General features: G+C 37.1%; 1 protein-coding gene across 3 annotated transcripts in view; it reads left to right on the top strand.

The window, feature by feature from the left end:
* lactbl1b (lactamase, beta-like 1b) overlaps positions 1 to 20,450 on the top strand; it is a 32,574-nt gene that overhangs the window by 5,706 nt on the left and 6,418 nt on the right. Inside the window, exons 1-7 of one of the 3 annotated variants that reach the window (XM_069183879.1) lie at positions 5,476 to 6,021; positions 8,055 to 8,304; positions 9,147 to 9,294; positions 10,591 to 10,697; positions 12,873 to 13,030; positions 17,247 to 17,494; positions 19,981 to 20,086. In XM_069183879.1, the coding sequence (XP_069039980.1) occupies positions 8,242 to 8,304; positions 9,147 to 9,294; positions 10,591 to 10,697; positions 12,873 to 13,030; positions 17,247 to 17,494; positions 19,981 to 20,086 (830 nt within the window). In that variant the 5' untranslated portion in view covers positions 5,476 to 6,021; positions 8,055 to 8,241. Of the gene's footprint in view, positions 1 to 2,294; positions 2,375 to 5,475; positions 6,022 to 8,054; positions 8,305 to 9,146; positions 9,295 to 10,590; positions 10,698 to 12,872; positions 13,031 to 17,246; positions 17,495 to 19,980; positions 20,087 to 20,450 lie in introns of those variants that run through there. The other 2 variants (XM_069183880.1, XM_069183881.1) reach the window with 2 other exon arrangements.

Below are 20,450 nucleotides of genomic sequence, written 5' to 3'. Positions count from 1 at the left end.
ATCAGTCCATTGACACAACCTGTATAAACAAAGAGAAAATGGCAAAGACAAAAAGCACAATTCGATATAAAACCTTTATGAAAATATTGCATAATGTCACAATTTGCCACTGCTACAAAATACAATGCATGATCTTTAAGATAATATTCCACAGGTTTTGTGTTACTTAATATCTCCTGTCATAGAAAATGGTAATACTGTACGTGCTGTTCTTGTATCTGTGAAGAAGTATATCATATTTTTCTATTACCTTATTTACAGTATATCAATTTATACATTATACAGTATATCCAAAAATTATCGACCCAAAATGAACATATTCTAATAGTGCATTGCAAGGTTTAAACTTTACATCTCTTGAGTAAGATTTCCCTTTGGATTTACCCTAGTTTATAATTTGTTATATTTAATTATTTTGTATCATTTTTTTGTTTAAAATTGTTAATAATTTATTTATTGCTTCCCTTGCATTATCACACAGTAGAACATACAGTAAAGATCCAAATCCCTCTTGTGCATAGATTCAGGGAACTCAAAATTACTTAATGCAATAAGTATATTGTTTACGCTGTGGATAACATTTTATGCAGAAAATATCAATTTCACGTGCCTGATGTCTGTCTAATCCATGATTTTTGAAAATTCTTTGGCACTGATTCTGTTTTCCATTCCCCTATTCCTACCATTCTAAGTGACGAAAGAAATAGCCTTGCGGCATTTTTATTAAGTAAAAACCTACAGTATTTGGAAAATGTTCATAGAGATGATGGGTTATTTTTAGATTTTAATAACTTGTGTTTTAGGGCTATTGGTTAAGGCAAGATAAAAGTTTAATTGAATGTGTCCTTGCAACTAGAAATATGTATTTTAGAAAAAAGATACAAGGGCTTAACTGACTAAGCACTCTGTATTTGGTTTTCAATTTGTTTATTTGTTTCACCCACCAAGGTGATTACCAAGTGACTCCATAGCTCGAGATAATAGGAATGAAAGGACAGACTGCATTAAAGGTTTATAACGGCATCAAGTTGGCATAGACTTATAAATGTCACAATATTGAATTAGATAAAGGAGAGTGGGAAAACAAATCCTAAGCCACCACTGTGGTCTATATAACCCTTAGTATGAATGTGACTTGATTACTGAAAAGCAGCTTTTATCACTAAAGAAATTTAAGTTACATAATGAATGTACTGTACCTTCAAAATCTATGTATAGCTATCAATCATATGTTTTAAGAGTTCAGATAACACTGATTTATTCAACCCAACACTGAGAATAATCCCTTAGAGAGAGCCCAATACCTTTGTCTCCAATTTCAGCTTTTTTACATTCTGCTTACTGACTGATTACTGTTACGTTCTGAGTGGGCCTTTTGGAACCATCTCCTTCTGCATCTAGGCAATATTGCCATATATGGACAAAAAGAGGCTTTACAATGAAAATAACAGATTACTATATGACAAACAGGTAACGACTGATAGACCATAAATAAAACCGATAGTCGTCATTCTTTTATTGCTTAATTACACCGTCTGTTAAGTGTAACTAAACTCTGCTTAGGCAAAGCTTGGACAGTAAAGCCTTGTTCCTGGTTGGCTCTTGACATTTATTTTAGATACAAAAGACAAACAATAGTTAAAAAAGACAGCTGTGGGAAAAGCAACCTCTTCTGTTGATATAAACTACCACAAAACTCACAGTACCATACAAAATACAGTAGGGTCTTGACTCTCGACATCTGTCCGTGTTTGTTGGCAGAGAACCGTTGCAAATAGCCAGAATAACATACAGTATGACTAAGTCCACCCCTATACAGATGTATAATGTGCAATGAGGTACAGTATATAGTATGCATGGTGAATAGAAAATAAATAGCCCCCCTTATACAATAATTTAATTACTAATGTAATTAAGTACCAAACCACCAACACAGAACCGGGAACGTTCGTTACAATACAAAAATGAGACCATGCTGAGCTGCGGATGCTGGGTAGTGGGAACTTGGGCAGGGGGCAGGGAGAGGCCCACCCACTAGCTGGGTTCGTCTCAGGCTGTTGCACACTAATTTGAACACTGATCTTAAAAACCTTCAGGTCCGTTTGATCCCTCTCTGCTCTTGTTCCTTCCAAGACCCCAGTCAGCCAGACCGAACTGCAAATAAGCCTTTTTGAAATGTTAAATTCACCAAGCCCAATATTTCCTAATCTTTGACAACAACTGTTGGCTTGGATTGGATTGATGACAACAAATGTCAAGTGTCACTAAAAACAAACGTTTTGTCTTATTGTTAGGGGGCCTACCTACTGTTTTCATGGGGGCGTTTGGAAGCAAAGTGGTCAAACAGACATCACTCGATGGTGTACAACATCAGGTAAAAATGCAATGTTCCATCTAATCACTGACAATTTCTTTTTTATTGGAAAATGTGTTTGATGGCTTGTGTACTGAACAGCAAACCGTTGCTCTTTCCTTACAGAACGATAAAAATACACCAGAAAGAGATAGTCATATCTGTTACATGCAGACACAATATTTACAGAGTATTTAACTGAAAACCAATAAAGCCATTTAGAAAATAAAGGATAATGTCTTCAACAGTTTCCAGTTAGGTGTTTTTACCTCAGAGTTTATGGGGTTTTTGTCCCTAAAAAGGTTTTGTAATAGCAACCATCAGAAGATTGCAAAATTCTGGAAGTGCATTGCTGCCATCAAGGGTAAAAAAAATAACGTGTTTCTCATAATTACTTACTATTAAGTAATTAACTAATTAATAGGTACATACTTGCATACTGTATGTGATAATCACATGATACACATTTGTCTTACAATACTTCTCATACAATATACTGTACATACAATGGGTCTTTCTGCAGTACTAGACATCTTCACGAACACTTAGAACATTCCAGCTGAGCTCCTGGTGCCTTGTACAGGGAGGTGCTATCACTGCACAATGTGATAGACTGTTCATACACTCAGGTGATCATTTGTATGTTGTAATTTCACAATTATTTACCATTGCTTAATAACTCTCATAATAAAGACAATTTTCTAGGAATTAAGAGATTACCAAGCAAATATGTTTTTTCCTCATGCCAGTAATGTGCTTCCATAGAAAATGGTAGGAAAAAAAAACCAGAGACAGAATAAAAGGACATGGAATAAAAGTTACATTCCATAAAGTTACTTTCAAAGGATATTTTAAATAAAAATGTGAATTGATGCTTTTTTAAATCAAACACTTTTCTAAATAACTACACAATGAATTAAACATTTATAAATTAAAAGTTCAATGGGTCATTGCCTCATTCACATGTCCTATTACAGTGCTACAGTATGTCATAGTGTTGATTATGTTGCAGAATTCCTGTTTATCTTTTAGATTTTTTTATTAAATTGACCACAAAATCAGAAGTAAAAAGCATGTGTCCAGCTGTTACATAATGAAAATTAAGACTCTGCTCAGTTTTGCTTTTAAGTTGCTTTATGACAGTAACCAGGAGCTTTAAAATGGGCTCCTGTTTAATATCATGTCCTTTAAGTGTAACCTTTAAGGTTATGATTTTGTTGCCCTGACTTTTTGTCATTTTTTTTTAATATACCAAATGTTGACCCTACGTATGCTGTGTTTACAGAAAGCGGAAGTTAAGTTGATGATAATATCAGTCACAACATTGACCTTTTAGAAAGATGGTGCTTTCAATATGTATTCCTTTTATCTAATACGTATTTTATTGAAGTCACTGAGAGCTCAGGTGGAACAGAGGCTGGAGCCCCTTGATCTGTGATGGTTCAGGTTTAAGTGCTTTAAGGAATCATGATGCAGTCAAAGAGCTACTGTACATCTACGTAAATGAAATACTGTAGCACAGGCACATTTGCCGTGGATAAAATTGATTCATAGTACAAGGACAGACAATCAGATTTAGAAGAAAATCAAACAGAATATGTGAAATAAGTGTGAATAAGGGAAACCCGGGAAAGACTTTCCTGTTTAAAGACATAAAAGGTGTGCAGTTGTTACTGTACATTTTTTTTCTTTTTGACTTAATGCTTTCAAGCAAATTGTTGTTGGCCTCCAGAGTAATCGTATCACAGGTTATTTATAGAGGTAATACCACCACCCTCGGCCCGTTTGTATTGCCTTTAACTCTCAATTATAATCCCAGTCTAAGCCCCAGCTCTGCGGCACTGGTCTTTGCGGTGTCCAGCATGAGACACACACTGATAAAGAAAAGGCAGGGAACTAGCACGAGTTGTCTTTCTGTGTCAACAACCATACTGTAGGAACATGCATAAAATGACACCAGGCTCACACACCTATAACTAAATCTGTCAATGTGATCAAAGTTGCACGGTCAAATCTTAATTAAAATGGTGTTCTGTTTTCTAAACTGCTTTTATGTGCTGTGCGTTGTCCTTGTGATCAAGCTCAGCACAATCTGACTGCTGTTCTGACAGTCTGTAGAAGACAGACCTAGACCGTGGTGTGAATGAGGTAGTGCGCAGGAAAGGCAATACTCTTAACTTCTTATAGGAAATGACTGGATGGTATCCTCAAATCCATTAGCTGCTAGCTACCTGATGAGATAGATTACCTGATTGGCCTCCTTTTTATAAACCTTATGCGTTTTTAAAAATAAATTTTAAATGATTTAATCCTCAGTAGGCTTGGCTACAGACCTTGGCTACATACAACAATATTAGCATTAAAACTTTAAATATGCAACACAGTTTGTTTTGCTTGTGGGGTAGTGTGTGTGGGGGGGAGAGGTAATTTTATTGCAGTTTGTCTGATTACCTGATAGGTTTTAAATAACTTGATAAGTTTTTAGTGCACATAACAAATTAGGGGAACAATTTACTCTGGAGATAATGCACAAAATAGTTACATTAAAAAATGTCGTTAATGTGACCATGTGGGTACTGTACTTACAGTATATATTCCATTTACAAAAATTCGATCTTTCTACTATATAAAAATGATGGCTTGTTAGAGCAAATCCTTGATCACTGCTTTCTTGCAACAGGTGTTATGTGTGATATTTTCAAAGAGGTCTAAAGCTGGTGCTATTTATCAGCAGGCAAAAAGTCTGATAATCTCTGTTGTACTGTGGGATGACGATATGCCATGGTACGTGCTAAGCTATTTACTATGGTGTTAAACTATTCAACTAATGTTATTTTGGACTATGATACTGCACCCATTTAGCCACGTACTGTCTTTATGACAGTACTGAGAGAGACCTTTATTGTGGTATGTGTGCAGAAACTGTTTTTGTAGTCCTTGTACAGTAAAAATGCAGGACTGTGCAAAAGGACTGATCATTCACACTTGATTATAACTGCCTTGAGTGTGCTCCTGTAAAAGTAAATGGTTAAATGATTTACAGGTATTTGTTTATTGAAAATTACAATAATTGTAGAATTAAATGTGTGAAATTGCTTTACCAATTCAATTAGGCGGGGTGAATTTAACCAGGACATCTGGGTTAACTCCTTTAATGATCAAATAGTCAGCATCTGTTTAATGTTTCTTGTAAGGTAAGGTACTGTAACTCCAGCTGCCTGTTACTATGCTGGAATAACTGAGGTGAGATTTTCAAATGTCTCACAGAACTGCCATGTTTTCATTTTGGTAGAGTAGGTCCTGGTGGAAGAAATGGTCTAAAATGAATTCATTTAGAAGGATTAGAGATTAGTTTTCCCTGCTCTGTCGGGCTTTAGTGAAGTAAATCCTTAGATTATGACGTCGGGGGCAACAGTGAGGAGAGCGAGGAAATTGAACTGTTGGTAGAGGGGTTATCGGTAGGATTATACCACAATCAGTGAAGGAATGGAGACCGTAAACTATGTCCAAGCTGTGCTGAGCATACACCAGCACCTAGTGCTGTCAGACCCCCTCCCTTACAGCAAAAACTCAGTTTTTTGGATTTTGGGATTTTAATTTTGATGCATTACATTGGACCTAACTTGAGTTCATTTGGAAGTTTTTTTTTTCCAGAAAACTAGTATTTGGTAAGTGACCTTTATTAAAAGTAGAATTTTCTAGTTCTCTTTGAATTATGAAGCTTGGACTGAACTGAACCAGCAGAGAGGCATTTTTTTCCTCCACTTGAAAAAAATGGGGTAATGACTCTTCCTCCAGTCTCCAGTTTGACAATTGAAGTGGCAATTTTTAAACAGAAATAGAGTATGTGTCTAAACATTTTAATATTTTGTACAGCTCATTATCTGCACTTAAAAAACTTTTCAGTTCACCTTTTTCTATTTTAGCTGAAAATTACTCATTCAAAGTATGGAATTTCACTGTGTCTTTGGAATCATTTCATTCAATGATGCTTTCTACCATCTAGATTATATTTCCTTAATATAAAATGGACAATCAATGGTATTTATCATCATTACAATATGTTCCTCCTTCACTGTGTAGCCAACAAAGTCTATGATGATTTCCATTTCTTAAATAATTAAGCAAGATTATTTTTCATAGTCAGTAGAATTCTGAGGTTGCTGGTTCATAATATCTGTTTTAAATTATTTTTGAGATATTTTAGACTGATAATACACTATCACGCTATAATTGCTTGTAAAGTCTACATTAGTAGAAATTAGTGTGTTAATGTAATATTCTTTACAGTAGAATTCTTTGGAGCAGTTAACAGAAATGTTTAATATTATTCTGACATGCACTAAACTAAATATTTTACAATAATCTCTCCACATATAAAACTAGACATATAAATATAACTTAAATGTAAACTTCTATTATGAATGTCAAAAAGGTTAAAAAAGTCACACAATCCTTAAAAGAAATAAGCTAGTCACTTCTGACTAATTGTTTTGAATAATATATTTACATTGTATAATGCATTTCAGTATTCAATGCTATAAGGATAAGGCTTCAACTCTTTTCTTTCCCATTATTCCACTGTAGATTACTTCTCCAATAGCTGATATCACAGCTGCTATCTCTGAAAAGGGAAATATTTCTACCAGCGTCTGAACTTAGAATTGTCTGCCTGACAGCTTACAAGGAGTAAAATGTGCTTTGCGGATACATTTTGTCCATATTTCGACTTCTAAAAGAACTGTGTTGATTGTTCAGAGAAAGGCAAAAGAAAATAAGATAGGTAGGAAGAACATACTCATACAGTATCGGTTTTTATTTCTGAATGTTTGCTAGAGCGATATATCAGATTGAAAGTCTAACAAAGTCTAACATAACCTTAAAAAGTTGACACAGTTCTTTAAGACTGTATCCAAAAACACCAGGAAGATATCCAGAATATTGTTGGTATAACTATATACTGTTGGTATATACAATGCTACTGTATATCTGTGCATTTTTTGCTGTGTTTTTCCTGTGTAATTATATTTAAATTGTATGTTCCTACCAGAAGGAAGTTTAATGTTATGCAACAACACCTTAGATACACTGACTATTAATGCAGACAATCCAACATCTTAAAACATTTAAAAAAGCCTCTCATACAGTGCATTGTAATATGATTTAATGAGATATAATGTGCAGCGTACTACACACTAACTATACTGCACGTCACTTTGATGGCCCTATTAATCTTCAAAATTAACAATTGCAGGATATTGGGTATTGCAAGAGCACAAAAAAATCATTATTCCAGTTCATCTTTATAAAAACAAACAAAAAGGTGGAACTCACTATAATCACCTGGTTCCCGGTCACTTGACTTTTTACCTGTGTTACTAAACTTGTGCTACTCAAAATCTCAACCATTTGAGATTGTCCACTGGCTGAAGTGGTGAAGATTCTTTGGCCAAACAAAGGTCAAGCTTTATCATCCTGGGTTCAACCTGGGTCATATTACTAACTGACTGTGACAGAGGCTAAAGGTCTGGCACACAACCTGACACTTAATCAAGTAACTTCAAAATAATTTTTCAGCATTTCAAAGAACAGTTATTCTTCGACATGTAGTGTGCATCTGACAACTACACTTGACATATACTCTGTATATATATTACATTTTTTGTTTTCATATATCTATGTCTTGCATTTTGTTGCAAAGGAACAAGTAAAGGTTTATTCCATGCTGAAAAGAGAAGAAAAGTGTTACGATGCATAGTTCAGGACCCTATGCAGACGGTATTATCCGGAAGTGGAAAAGGACAACGGGGAGGAGATGACGAGGATCAGGGCAGGTTGACGAACAGGGGGGCGTGACGACAGTGAACTGGTGCTTGGAGGGCGTGGCCATGGCAAACAAGTCCAAGGGAGTCCAAGGGGAAATCCGGGGCGAAGTCCAAGGTCCAAATCCGGTAGATACATCCGCAACATAAACTAGACACAGTTAAAAAAACGGATCCGGTACAGGGACAGGGAAATAAAAACAGGATGACGAGGCCAGGTGCTCTGAGCCCCAGACTCAGCAGGGTCAGGATGCCAATAGGAGGCCTATGACCTCAAGCCGCGGGAGTAGGGCGACTTGGTGGTAGGCGGGCCTCCAGGCATCCATCTTCCAATGCAGAGCCGGGAGTAGCGAGAATGCCCGGCTTAAATAATGCAGGCAGGTTTGAGGGCAGGTGATTCCAGAAAGAACAAACCACAAATGAGATTCTGAAGAAATGAGAAAGCTGAAAATTGTGACCATTGTTACAACATAGTTCTGACAAAACAAGTTACAAAGGCCCAGAAACAGAAACTTTGAATCAGTTTATATGCTGATTTGGTTATTGGAGTTTCTGTTATTTACTCTTTTGTTCTATTTCTTTCTTTTGCCCCAAAGTGTGTTCCTGGTAGCTATTTTGATACCTAAAATTTCAATTTTTCCTGTCTGCAAAACATGCAAATGTTGAAGTTTCCTGAACAAACCCGTGCTTGATTCTCTGCTGGACAGACCTAAATAATAAGAAAAATAAACAAGTGTATTTTGCGTAGTGATACAAAATCACCCTGTCATTCAGTAAGTCACACAAAGAGCTCTTTTGGGAAGGATTAGCTTATAATTTCAATTCATCACTAAGTTTTGAATTGCAAGCAATTTATGCAAAAAAATGGTATGCATTAAGGCCAATGAAATGATTCCCCATGTGAGTACAGAACATTCTGAAGTTGTTCAGACTCTCCTGCTCATGGACAACATTTTTTGTTGGTTTCCTAGCATGCTGGTGAGGGGGTTCAAGGATACACCAAAGGCATCAGGATGGAAGTGAAATGGACTCAGCTGGGAATGGTCTTTTTTCTGCTGCTATCTATAGTCATGACAGGTTGCTTCTTGTGGCAATACCAGCTGCCGAAGGTAGAACCAGGTAAGTTAGTCCTTCTGTGAGCTGCATTTTGAACCTGCATTTACACTCTTCCTAGGGCCATTTCTAGTTGATATTTTTTAATGGATTTAACAATTTCGGGCTTCTTTGAAGTCCTCAGTTGTCAAAAGCTCAGGACTGAAATCAGTGAGGATGAACCAGTACTAAAAGGAGACTATTTTCTTATTCCTCCTTGTGATGGTCTTGATGGCAGACAGTTTAGCTCATTTTTCTTTTTGTACCTAGGAGTTTTAAAATACTTTGGGCTTCTATCTAAACAGGTGTACAGTTATGAAGCAATAAAATACATTTTCATCTAGTGCAACAAACAAATTGGGCATGCTTGCTCTAGATTTCTCTATCGGCAGCAGTTGACATTTTTGGGGAGCCGACATTAGCTTAAAGTGATTTATTTCTATTATCGGCTCTGCAGAGGTCTTTTCATGCCATTAAAACCAGGAGCTACCTTCCACATTTAGCACTGTGAGCTTCTTATCTGTTCTTAATTACTCATTTACATGTGATCTCTGGAGATTACGTGAAGCTTGAAGTAGTGGGAGAAGGTTTTTAAGTCTGAACAGATGATGGAGTTGGGGGGGAACTCTTGAGTCATGGAAGCAAAGAGTGAAAAAGATAAAAATTTGCATCTTTGTGCCAGAACATTGTTATAGCAATCAGGCACGGAGAGGTGTTTGAAAGTACAAACACTATATTTAATTATAGGGTCTGTAAAAATAGTATACAGTTGCACTGAGCACTGAATCACACTAATAGTAATGGGACATGGGAATTTAATAAAAACTGTTCTTATTGAATAGGAATTATTACCTGGAATGCAAGACTTATTCCTTATTCACCTTCTTTCCGTGCATATTGACTTAGATACTATTTTTGTTAAATTGTAGTGTGTAGATTCTTAGTGGCTCACTGCTGTTGGTCTATTTATTCACCACATATAGCAACAAAAAAAAAAAGCCTTTTGCTCAAGGGGAAACAATCAGAGCTGAGGCAGTGTAATGATTGGGTACAAATTAAGTGAATTTGTTTTGCTGGTCGGATTGAGAGAAGAGGCCTTTAAATAGAAAAACCTGTAAAAGTACATACTGTGCCAGTGGATTTGCCGCATTGTCTTTAACGATTTTCATAGTTAAATCAAAGCTTCATTCATGCCCAACAGGAAACTTGTTAAGTCCCTGCATCTATCGGACTGTTTACCTTGGCACAGACCACATCTTGTGAATTCTGTTTGATGCACTGCGTCATCAAGGAACTTCTGTCTTCTTCCCCTGCCTTGTGTAGATGCTGTAATGGATGGCAATGAAAAATCGGAACATATGTGTCCCCGGTTTCCAGAACCTATTCCTCTCGAGCACCCCATCCCCTCTCTGAAGGAGGCATTAGAGAAGGTAAGCTCCAGGAATTGGGAGATGAGAGTCCACTAAGCAAAGGTTTTTGGACTTTCCAATGTAACCACAAGGTTTTAAGATGATTGCACCATATTCACGAAATTCTATCACCTAGGTTGTCTTCATCGGCTTGCTAACAAGAGCCCTTTTTTGGATGACATTTTGTTTATGAGCTCCATTGTGGCTGTGGCAGAACCTATCCTGGAGTTGCACAAATAAGCCAAATAGTACCACAAGAGCTCGACTTTCCTTCTTCTCTTAATCAATCCATACAATCAATACAATCTTGCCATGACCCTTGCCAAGAAAAAAAAAAACTTTCTGATAGAAGTAATAAAGTGGTTTGGGTATAACTATAAGGATGATTAAAAAAGTTGTTTGAAACATTTTGTGAAGTGGATTCCAGAGCTCTTCATCTTCATAAATATATTGTTCCTCCTAAGAGTAAGAGATACTGTACACTACTGGTCATTATGGTCAAATGCCCAGCCATCTGTGGAAATGTTTGGGATTCTGTTTCTCAAACCAATGCCTATATAAAATCTATGCCATCTGCTTCTAGTGAGTAAGAGTGAGTAAAAGTGAAATCCTACAGGGAATTCACTGGTAGTTGTGTCTAATACTGTTTGTGAAACCAATAAAAAATCATGCTACAAGTGCAGGCTGAGCTCTGTGATTCAGAGGCTGGGTCATGTCACTAGCTGACTGTGACTGGAAGCTCCAACAGTGGCACACAACTGGTTAAGTGCTGCTGGAATAAGTCAGCCATAGCCAATGAAACAGTGAAACCCTATGACTTCTCCTCCAATGGGAGCTAAGCCTCCTCTACATGATGGCAGACCTTTAAGAAACCAAAAAATGAATGGTTCAATGGGTTCGGTGGTTGAATTGGTTTAATGCTTCAATGAGTAGGTACAGTAGGCTGAAGTCTGCATTTCCTTTGTGGCTGCAGGGATTGGTGCTGTGAGCAGAGACAAAGGCACAATTAGCGATTCCAAATTAGGTATGATAATAATACTAAATGATGGCCACTTTCAAAATTATTTAAAAAACCTGACTGAGAAACCTCTTTCTCCACATCAATATCAAAACAATATTGCTAAGCACGGGCATTATTTCAAAGGTATTAAACTGGATCATTTAGCTCCACAGAAGCTGCTTAACCAAAAAGTGAGTATTCCAAGATTGATTCAGCTCCACAGAATCCCAGCAATGTTGAGTTTTATACCACTAAAAGCTGGTGCCTACTGTAAAAGGTATTCTCTGTCCAGGCAATTGAGAAACATGGTGTTACAATCGTGGAATATAAACAGAGATATTGGATCCTAAAAATACAGAGGGCAAAACAATAAGGCCAGGAGTGTAATCCAGAGGTCACAGTTGTGTAGAGAGCCGAATTCCAATAAGCAAGGTATCCAAAAAGAGCCAAGTGTACGGTATAAGTCAAAGACAATATCCATAAACCGAAGTCAAAAGCCAGGCAGAGTTCGAGAGACCAGGTATCCAATCCAATTTAATTCAATTAAATGTGAATTTGCTCGACTTTATTGTGGTTGGAACCAGTATATCCACAAACCGTCGTCAAAAGGCCAGACAGAGTCCAAGGAACCAGGTATCCGGAAAAGAGAGCCAAGTGTATGGAGTCCGAGACGAAATCCACAAACCATAGTCAAAAAGAGCTCAAGAAGCCAGGTATCAAAAAGCCAAGAGTAACAAAACCAGAGATGAAATCAGTAAGCTGAGGTCGAAGGGAAGAGAGTCCAAAAAAGCCAGAAAGAGTAATAGTGATGAAGTGCAGGGAGAAAGCTGCTCAACAGGAGAAAATGTCCAATACTGAGCATTTTGTGTTCTGACAGGGTGTCCTAAAGCAGGGAAGTGCTGGGGGTTGTGGTGATAGAACAGGTAAGCTGGTTGGTTAGGTGCTTCGGCGGGGGGCCTACGCCTTGTTAAAGGGACAGAGTGAGATACATGGGTTGTTACGCATGGCCAGCCACTTCCAGGCTGTGACCTCCCCTGATAGAGATTTTCAGCCCATGAGACATTGATGGAGATGCATTTATTTTTCTTGTACATTACATGTCAAAAGCTGGATAAATCAAAGGGAAATGCTGTGTTTGCAGTCCAATACTGTGAAAACCTGCCTCACGATATTCACAGCAAGCTTTCTCCTAACAGGTGGACATGCTTCTTCGGCACAGTATTCACTCCACCAGTCTTCCGTCTCTATCTGCCATAGTCATTTTCAATGACACTGTACTGTGGACTGGAAACTTTGGCAAGAAGAACGGCTCTGACCCCTTCTCTCCCCCACCAAATGAATATACCATCTACAGGTATGAAGTCGTCTTACTGACAAATGCAAAGATTTTCTGTCCTCACTATGATCACTTCACTTTTCACTGTGCACTGTTCCCTTACAAGACAGACTTATTTAGACTTCATCATAGATAGCACAGTGGGTAAGGAAAGGATAAATCAATTTCCTACCTAAAAACAGAATCAATGATGGATTTCAGGTCCATTTATTCTATTAAAGTATTTTTCAGCAAATGCAAACTGATGATTTTACCAAAATTATGTAAAACAACATGTGTTTAAAGAGTCGACCCCACGTTTTGTTGCTCACATTTCTGCAATGCCTTTTATTGTCAGAACAAAGGAAAAGTTACAAAGCAGACGGGACTCTTAGGCAGACATCTTTTGACATCTGACAAAATAGACGATATTCAAGTATCTGTCAAACCAAGTGACATGGTATATGATATGCATGATGAGCTAGGTTCACTCACTTGCATGTCAGTATAATTAGTACAGGGAGAGAAGGATTAATTCTGTAGTCTGCATATGTATCTGATATTTATAAATCCAATTAGTGATGCATATTCATTCAAGAAACAATCGCAAATTATCTTATTTTATTCAAAGTGTTAAAGGAGGAATTGATGTACTGAATTCATTTTAATTATCCTGAGCAGCTAGAAGAGAATGAGACAATTTTAAGACAATAGTAATGAAATGCAGCAGGTGATCTTAACACTTCTCAATAACACACACTAAGACTTTTTCCTGTTGATTAGATACTAGCTTAGGCAATCTCAGACAATTACTGTAGATGTGATTTTGCTTGACTTTATTGTAGTTTGAACCAGTATGAATGAAGTTAGTAAAAGGAACTAACAGTTAAGATCTCTGTAGGGGACAGCAATTTTTAAAAAGTAACGCTGAGGTAAAATCACAAGCTACTTGTATGAGAAAAAGTACTTGAGTGAAAATTGTAAAAAAAAACAATCAGTTACCGTGTTCTGTTTAGTGTATGTATAAGTCTTGCATAATGTAATACATTGCTTCCTTAAAAGAATCTTTCCTCAACATCTTAACTTAAATATTCCCTTACATAATAATTTGTAACTATTTTCCCAACACAGGATAAGTGTGACATTGCAGAACTGATTAAGGATGTGTGATTTGGCGATTTAAATTGTGTTCAATTGGCAATTGAGTTCTGTTTCTTCTTGAGAAAAAAGAATTATCTGAAGCTTTTGAAATAACAATTCCACTTTATAACCCACAGCTTCACTTGTATTGATGTGATCTAAATTTTCAGCTTTTCTCTATATTTTTTTCCTTTTGAACATAGAAAAACTGAACATCACACAGTAAAATCACATTTACAGCATCCAATTTAATAGCATAATAATGATAACAGTTCAAATTGTGTTAAAAGGATGTATGCTTTGGAACCAAAAAAGATATATACATGAAATACACTTTACATTTCTGGTACACATAATGTATTTTAATTTTATTGAAAGAGGATGACCATAGCACATACAGTAGGAGCACTGGTTTCATTATTTTAAGAGAGCTAAGAAAAGTGCTTTCCTTAGATGTAGAGCTATACTGTATATATATTTAATTTTAGTAAAATGGCATGCTAGCCACAGTCTCAGACTGGAAACCTTTTGTGAAAAGTTATATCCAGGTTACAATTAGACTTCTTTAATCTTTAATCTTTAATGCTGAATCTGATAATGAGATTCTGAGCTGCAGAAAAAACAACAACTGTTCCTTTCTGAATTTTATTATTATTGTGCCGGTGGGGCATATCTGATTTTTTTATTATTCAGAAATTTTAATATTTTAAAATCCCAAATTTTTATGTTCTTTAAACAGGACTTTTGTCTCTGGAAAATGAATCTCCCTGTTGATTATTCTTAAAAGAATGTTGCTTTAAATGGTAATAAACTCCAACCTTCAGTGTAATTTTAACCTTCTTTAACCTTAATGAGTTCTCAGTAGCTGGTTTAACTTGGAAGAGATTACAACTGCCTAATAAATTAAACAATAATTCATTTATGAATTTATTTCTATTCTGAAGTTCCATATAAGTCTGTTCAAGCTATGTTATGCATAACATTAGATGTTTCCATTTAGCATTTTAAATTTAATTTATTTAAGTCCTTCCCATGCTAATGTAGATGCACTGTGGCTGTTGCCAAAACAAGTAGGAATACATTTTGGTGTCCTTTTACATAAACTGTAATATAAATCACAGTCATGTATCACTGAGTTTATATAATTGGATTTGTTCCAGTTATAGACCAGGAACTATGCTTTAAGTCTTTTAATGAGATGGGCAATCTGAATACATTTAAAAATTTCCAATGACCACATAAAGATGCAGATTAATGTGCAGGCATATTTGCAACTGTGCATGGAGGTTTTTTAATTATCAATTCCTTCATAATGCCAAAGCAGATTTACTGTTTTTTGTTAGACAATGACTGAGGATCTTCAAATTAGCAAACCAAATGTTGTAAATTATTGGAAGTTGCCAAGATGCGAACCTCCTTTGTAAACTTGCTTCAGTTTTCATACTCAGTCCTCGAGCTCATACTGATACTCAGGAAGAAGGTTAGGTTCTTATCTTGCCTACTTGCGCTCTCCAACATATGTAAACAACTCGCCTTCTGGACTTTCCTTTGTGGATTTCTTTTGCATGCCTCCCGTCACACAATTGTCACCCTTGCCGCAGCTCCCTGGCTCATTCCTCGAGAAAGTGAGGGAAGGTTCCTTCTGTCTCATTATTATGGTCAGGCTGCCTCAGCTAGGCGAGTTATGCCATATAAACTCGAACACATTCATCCCACAATCACATTTATTAGGATCTGAAATAACTAAGAACTTGTACTTTTCACATTCATGCTTTTGATAATTGTTCAATGTATAAGAAGGTGTATGGGGGGAAGCTTCATCAGTCTGGAGGACAAGGAGTTTCCCTCTTGACTGAGTACAACATGAGTGATGTCATCTGATTATAACAAACTAAAAGCCGTTGGTACCACACCAGTGCTCAAGGTCTCGTTTATTATGTTAAGGACAAGGCAGAAAGTAGAGAAAAATAATTGAAATCAAGCAGAGGGAATGGGATCTAATAGACAAGTAATGGATTTCATACATGATATCCATTTGGGAATCATTTTAAGGGGAACAATCTCTTAAGAACATTCTTAACAAGGGACCACTTCTCTTTGTAAAGGGGAATACTGTTGTACCATGGGAAATGATTCGATTAACAATGGGAATGATATTCCCCCTCAGCTCAAGTACTTTTGATTATGAGAAATAGGATTTTGCTATCTGTAGTCAAAGTTTCTTGTTCAAAAATGTTTGTCAGGATATTGTTATTATAGATAAAACTGAAGCTTTGCAGATATTGCTATAACTGGGGCTACTAATCTTTACTTGCAGGCTGCAAAGTATCTATGGATGTATTTTTTCTGTTACTATATTTTTCAGGTATACCAGACAGGGACATGTCATTGAATGTCAATATTTACACAGCTGTTATTTTTGGCAGCTGAATTTTCAACATGCCATTTCACTTTCTCACAATTAGAGTAAACAGCATCACTCATTGCCAGATATAATTTTTAATGAAGGCGTAGTAGCCTTTTTCCAGGGACACCACGAGGTAAAGGAGTTTGAAGAAATGGAGCAGATCAGGCGCCATTAGCTTAACACATAAGCATGTTGTGTGTCAGCCACCTTACATGTAAGCCACTGATTAGTCAACCTCTGACTCATACACAACACTTAATAACCTTTAATGGAAGACCTGGAAATTCACTGATTTGCTGAAACATCTGCTCTTTTGCCTTCAGGCACGCTATTTTTCTAATTAAATGTGGGGGAACTTATGAATAAGCCAGTCATGATTTATTTTTAAGCCTATTATTGTGTTCATTTTATGGCACTGGGAGTGAGCTGTATGTATGAAATATCACATAACTGAGACTTGTCCTTGTCAAAAAGGCAAAAGTGTGAAGTCCTTGTTGACAGACTATTTAAGTGGTAAATGTTCCCTTCAGGGGAAGTACAGTTCATTAGGAATAGCAACACACAGGAATTAAGCATATTGAAAGTTTTGGAATTGTTTTGTGGGTAAAGAGACTTCTTCACAAAGGAATTCTGCAGATGAGTGGAGGTCTCTTTCATGTTAATGAATTTGTCTCTGTGACTCAAATATCTGTGTTGTGTGTGCTACAGGGTCGCCAGTCTCTCAAAGATTTTCCCTACGCTGATGCTCTACCGTCTCTGGGAGGAAGGCAAAGTGGGCTCCCTGGATGACCCTCTGGAAAAATACGTGGAGAATTTTACTATTAAGAACCCCCTGGGGAAATCCCGAGACTCGGAGCTTAAGTATATCACTGATGGGCTGATTTTTCTGGACAGTGGTGAAGTGCAGATCAGAACCTCCTCAGTTACACTACGCAGGATGGCAAGCCAGCTCTCCGGTAATTACCAGGGAATGTTCCCTCAAGTGGGCAGTACAGTGGTGCTGTGGTTAGCATTGCTGCCTCATACTGTTGGGGCCATGGGTTCGATTTCGGACCTGGGGTGCTATCTGCGTGAAGTTTAAAGTATATGTTCTCCTTCACCTTCGCATGGTGTCACGAAGCGTTCTTTCTGACCCTATGCAGACGACACGATCTGGGGTTGAGTGAGGAAACACTGGGAAAAAAAGCATGCAGGATACGGGAATAAAAACAGAGGGGCGTGTCCAAGGAGTGCTGGTGGTCGGGGGAGATGTGACCGAGGCAAACAATCCAGGGATGAGTCCAAATCCAAAGAGAATTCCATAAACAGGGCATAAGTCCAAGGCCAGACAATCCATCCGAGACAGATGATTAAAAACCAGAACCGAGTCGGGACTGGCAGAGGGCATGGGAACGGGAACAAGAAACAGAAACTAAAACCATAACGGAGCCAGGCACATCCAGGTCCCGGGCTCGCATGATGCGGGAACCAATGCAGAGCCCGGATTGGCGTCAGCATCTGGCTTTTAAGGGGGAACAGAAAAGGGGCTGGAACAGGGAGCAGGTGCGGGAGATGAACAACAAACAAGGAAGGGCTGGAGCGCCCTTAAGAGGAGGGGTTTGCGATGGTGACACATGGGTTTTCTCCCACAGTCAAAAGACATACAGTACTGGTACAGTAGGTTAAAATGGACAGATTCAAGCAGTGACTTAGTTTTTGATTCTAACTCATATTAGTTATTTCAAAACTCAAAAGGTAAGAAAGAGGACATTGAAAAATCTGACTTTAGGCATGACAGTGCATGATGAAGAAGGTTTCATAAAAACTACATCCTCATACTCAATCACAACTATGAATAAATTATACAGTTTGAATGCTGGCCTTTGTCGTTCTACTTTACTATGTGTTCTGTTGCAATATGTGCACAATTACAAAAAACTTAATATAATTTTAAGTCCTGTAGTTCTGAACATTATTTTTGTTGAATTCATTTCCTAAGGTATTTTAAACAGCATCTAGACTTCAAGAAATAAAATCATTAATTGTAACAAATTTGAGTAACTCCAGTTAAATTCTAGCTCTGTTAAAATATAACAGTTTATAAAAAGGAAGTCTTTTAAAAAAAAAAGCATATTGAGGTAATTTCCTTATTTCTGGACTTTTCCATTAATCACATCTGTTTCTTAATTAATCACAGCATTACTTTGACACAATATTTACACAGTTAACAAGGTAACACGTAATACAGGAATAGAATTTATCTCTGCAGATGGGAACTATAAAGAAACATCCTAAAAGTCTCTCTAAATACAGTATACAAAAAACAAATCGTAAATAAAATAGTTTCTAAAATGTTTTCACTTCACTGTATGACACAAATATTGACATAAATATTGCTCTTAAAACCAAAATTCTAAAGTTTATTTCAATATATAATTACTGTATATGCTTTATAAGTACAGTACATATATCTTTTTTGTTTGGCTTCAATGTAATCGATTGGAAAAAAATGTGAATATTTTGCTAACAAAGGTTCAAGTATCTACAGTACTAACTTAAGGCTTTCTTTCTGTATTTAAGCACATTAATTTCTACATTTGTATATTTTATGTATATGTTGTATATTTTCCTTATTTATGTATATATATATTTCCTTGAAGAAAGTCCCATATCTGGTAAAGCAGCCTAATAAAACAGAGAAGGACAGGTACTATTAAGTCACAATTTAATGGGTTATATACCGTACCATATGTCATAAATTGGATGTTTGTTTTCCATCTTCAGCTCACTTCTTCTGAATTAACAGCATTCTTTTATTTTTTACATTTGTTTAAATCAATGTTTGAGTCCTTTTTTGGGATCCAACTGAATCCCCAGCAATTAATGACAGTGCATAATCACAGACCTGTAGGGAAAGGAGAGACATACCATATCCCAGTGACAAATCTAAATGCAAACTCTTTACCGTGACAAATGGGGAGTCTTGACAGCAGCTAGCACTTAGTCCATTATCTGTATCCGTCCTGAGGTCAGATCCAGCACAAGGATTAAAGCGAGTTAGTGGGAAGACTGCAATCTGCAGCATTTACGGTAAGATATGTGCATTCAGAGCTTGAGAGAGACAGGCAGTGGTTGTTACTGAAGGTTTTGGTTGATCCATGGGCCCAGGCTCAGCACAGGATTAATTGCTTGGCAAATATGAGGTGGTGACACAAGCAAGCACTGAACTGATGCCTTGTCAACGATAACATACAGGAAAGATCAGTGAGGTCCCATTAAGCACAGAGAACAAATAACAGCTGACATTTGGAAAAAAGGAAATCTGAGACAGCCTCAAGGTCTTCCTTTTCCTCTGCATTTTTTGTTATATCTGTGGGTATGAAGAATAGTCACACAGTGTAGTTGCGTAAAGAGGGTGTAACCGGGATTAAGTGTCCTTGGGTGTGTGTACTTTAACCCACAGGGTTGCCCAGACGGTTGAGGGCGACAAACCTGCTGTGGAAAGGAAAGACACAGGCTGCTATCAATCTCTTGCAAGATGACGTGTTAGTCGCTGACCCAGGTACCAGGTAAGGCTAAAAGGGAAAAGCCTACGGAATCAGTTAATTTCCAATAAAGCTTCCAAGCGTGCTGTATCCAGAAATCTAGATTCTGGATCCAAGAAAATGCAGCTGACCCTCGGATCCTGTGAGATCCCATTGACATGGCATGTGTCTTGATTGCTGCATATCAACCATTTCAACCTTTTAAACCCAGAGGTTTAAAAGGAGATTTGTTAATCATGCATTAACTGTAAAATAATATTCACGACATTCTCCTATAAACAGGCTGATTTCAGAATAGACTAACCATATAGGCCTGTCTCATAAAGACCTTCTATATACATTTTACATTTACCCATTATGTGAAGGGACATAAAAAAATAGCTTTCAA

Source organism: Lepisosteus oculatus, chromosome 25 (assembly GCF_040954835.1).
Source record: "Lepisosteus oculatus isolate fLepOcu1 chromosome 25, fLepOcu1.hap2, whole genome shotgun sequence".
NCBI classification, from domain to species: domain Eukaryota; kingdom Metazoa; phylum Chordata; class Actinopteri; order Semionotiformes; family Lepisosteidae; genus Lepisosteus; species Lepisosteus oculatus.
Note: the sequence above shows the minus strand (reverse complement) of the source record. Positions and strands in the feature narration are given on the sequence as shown.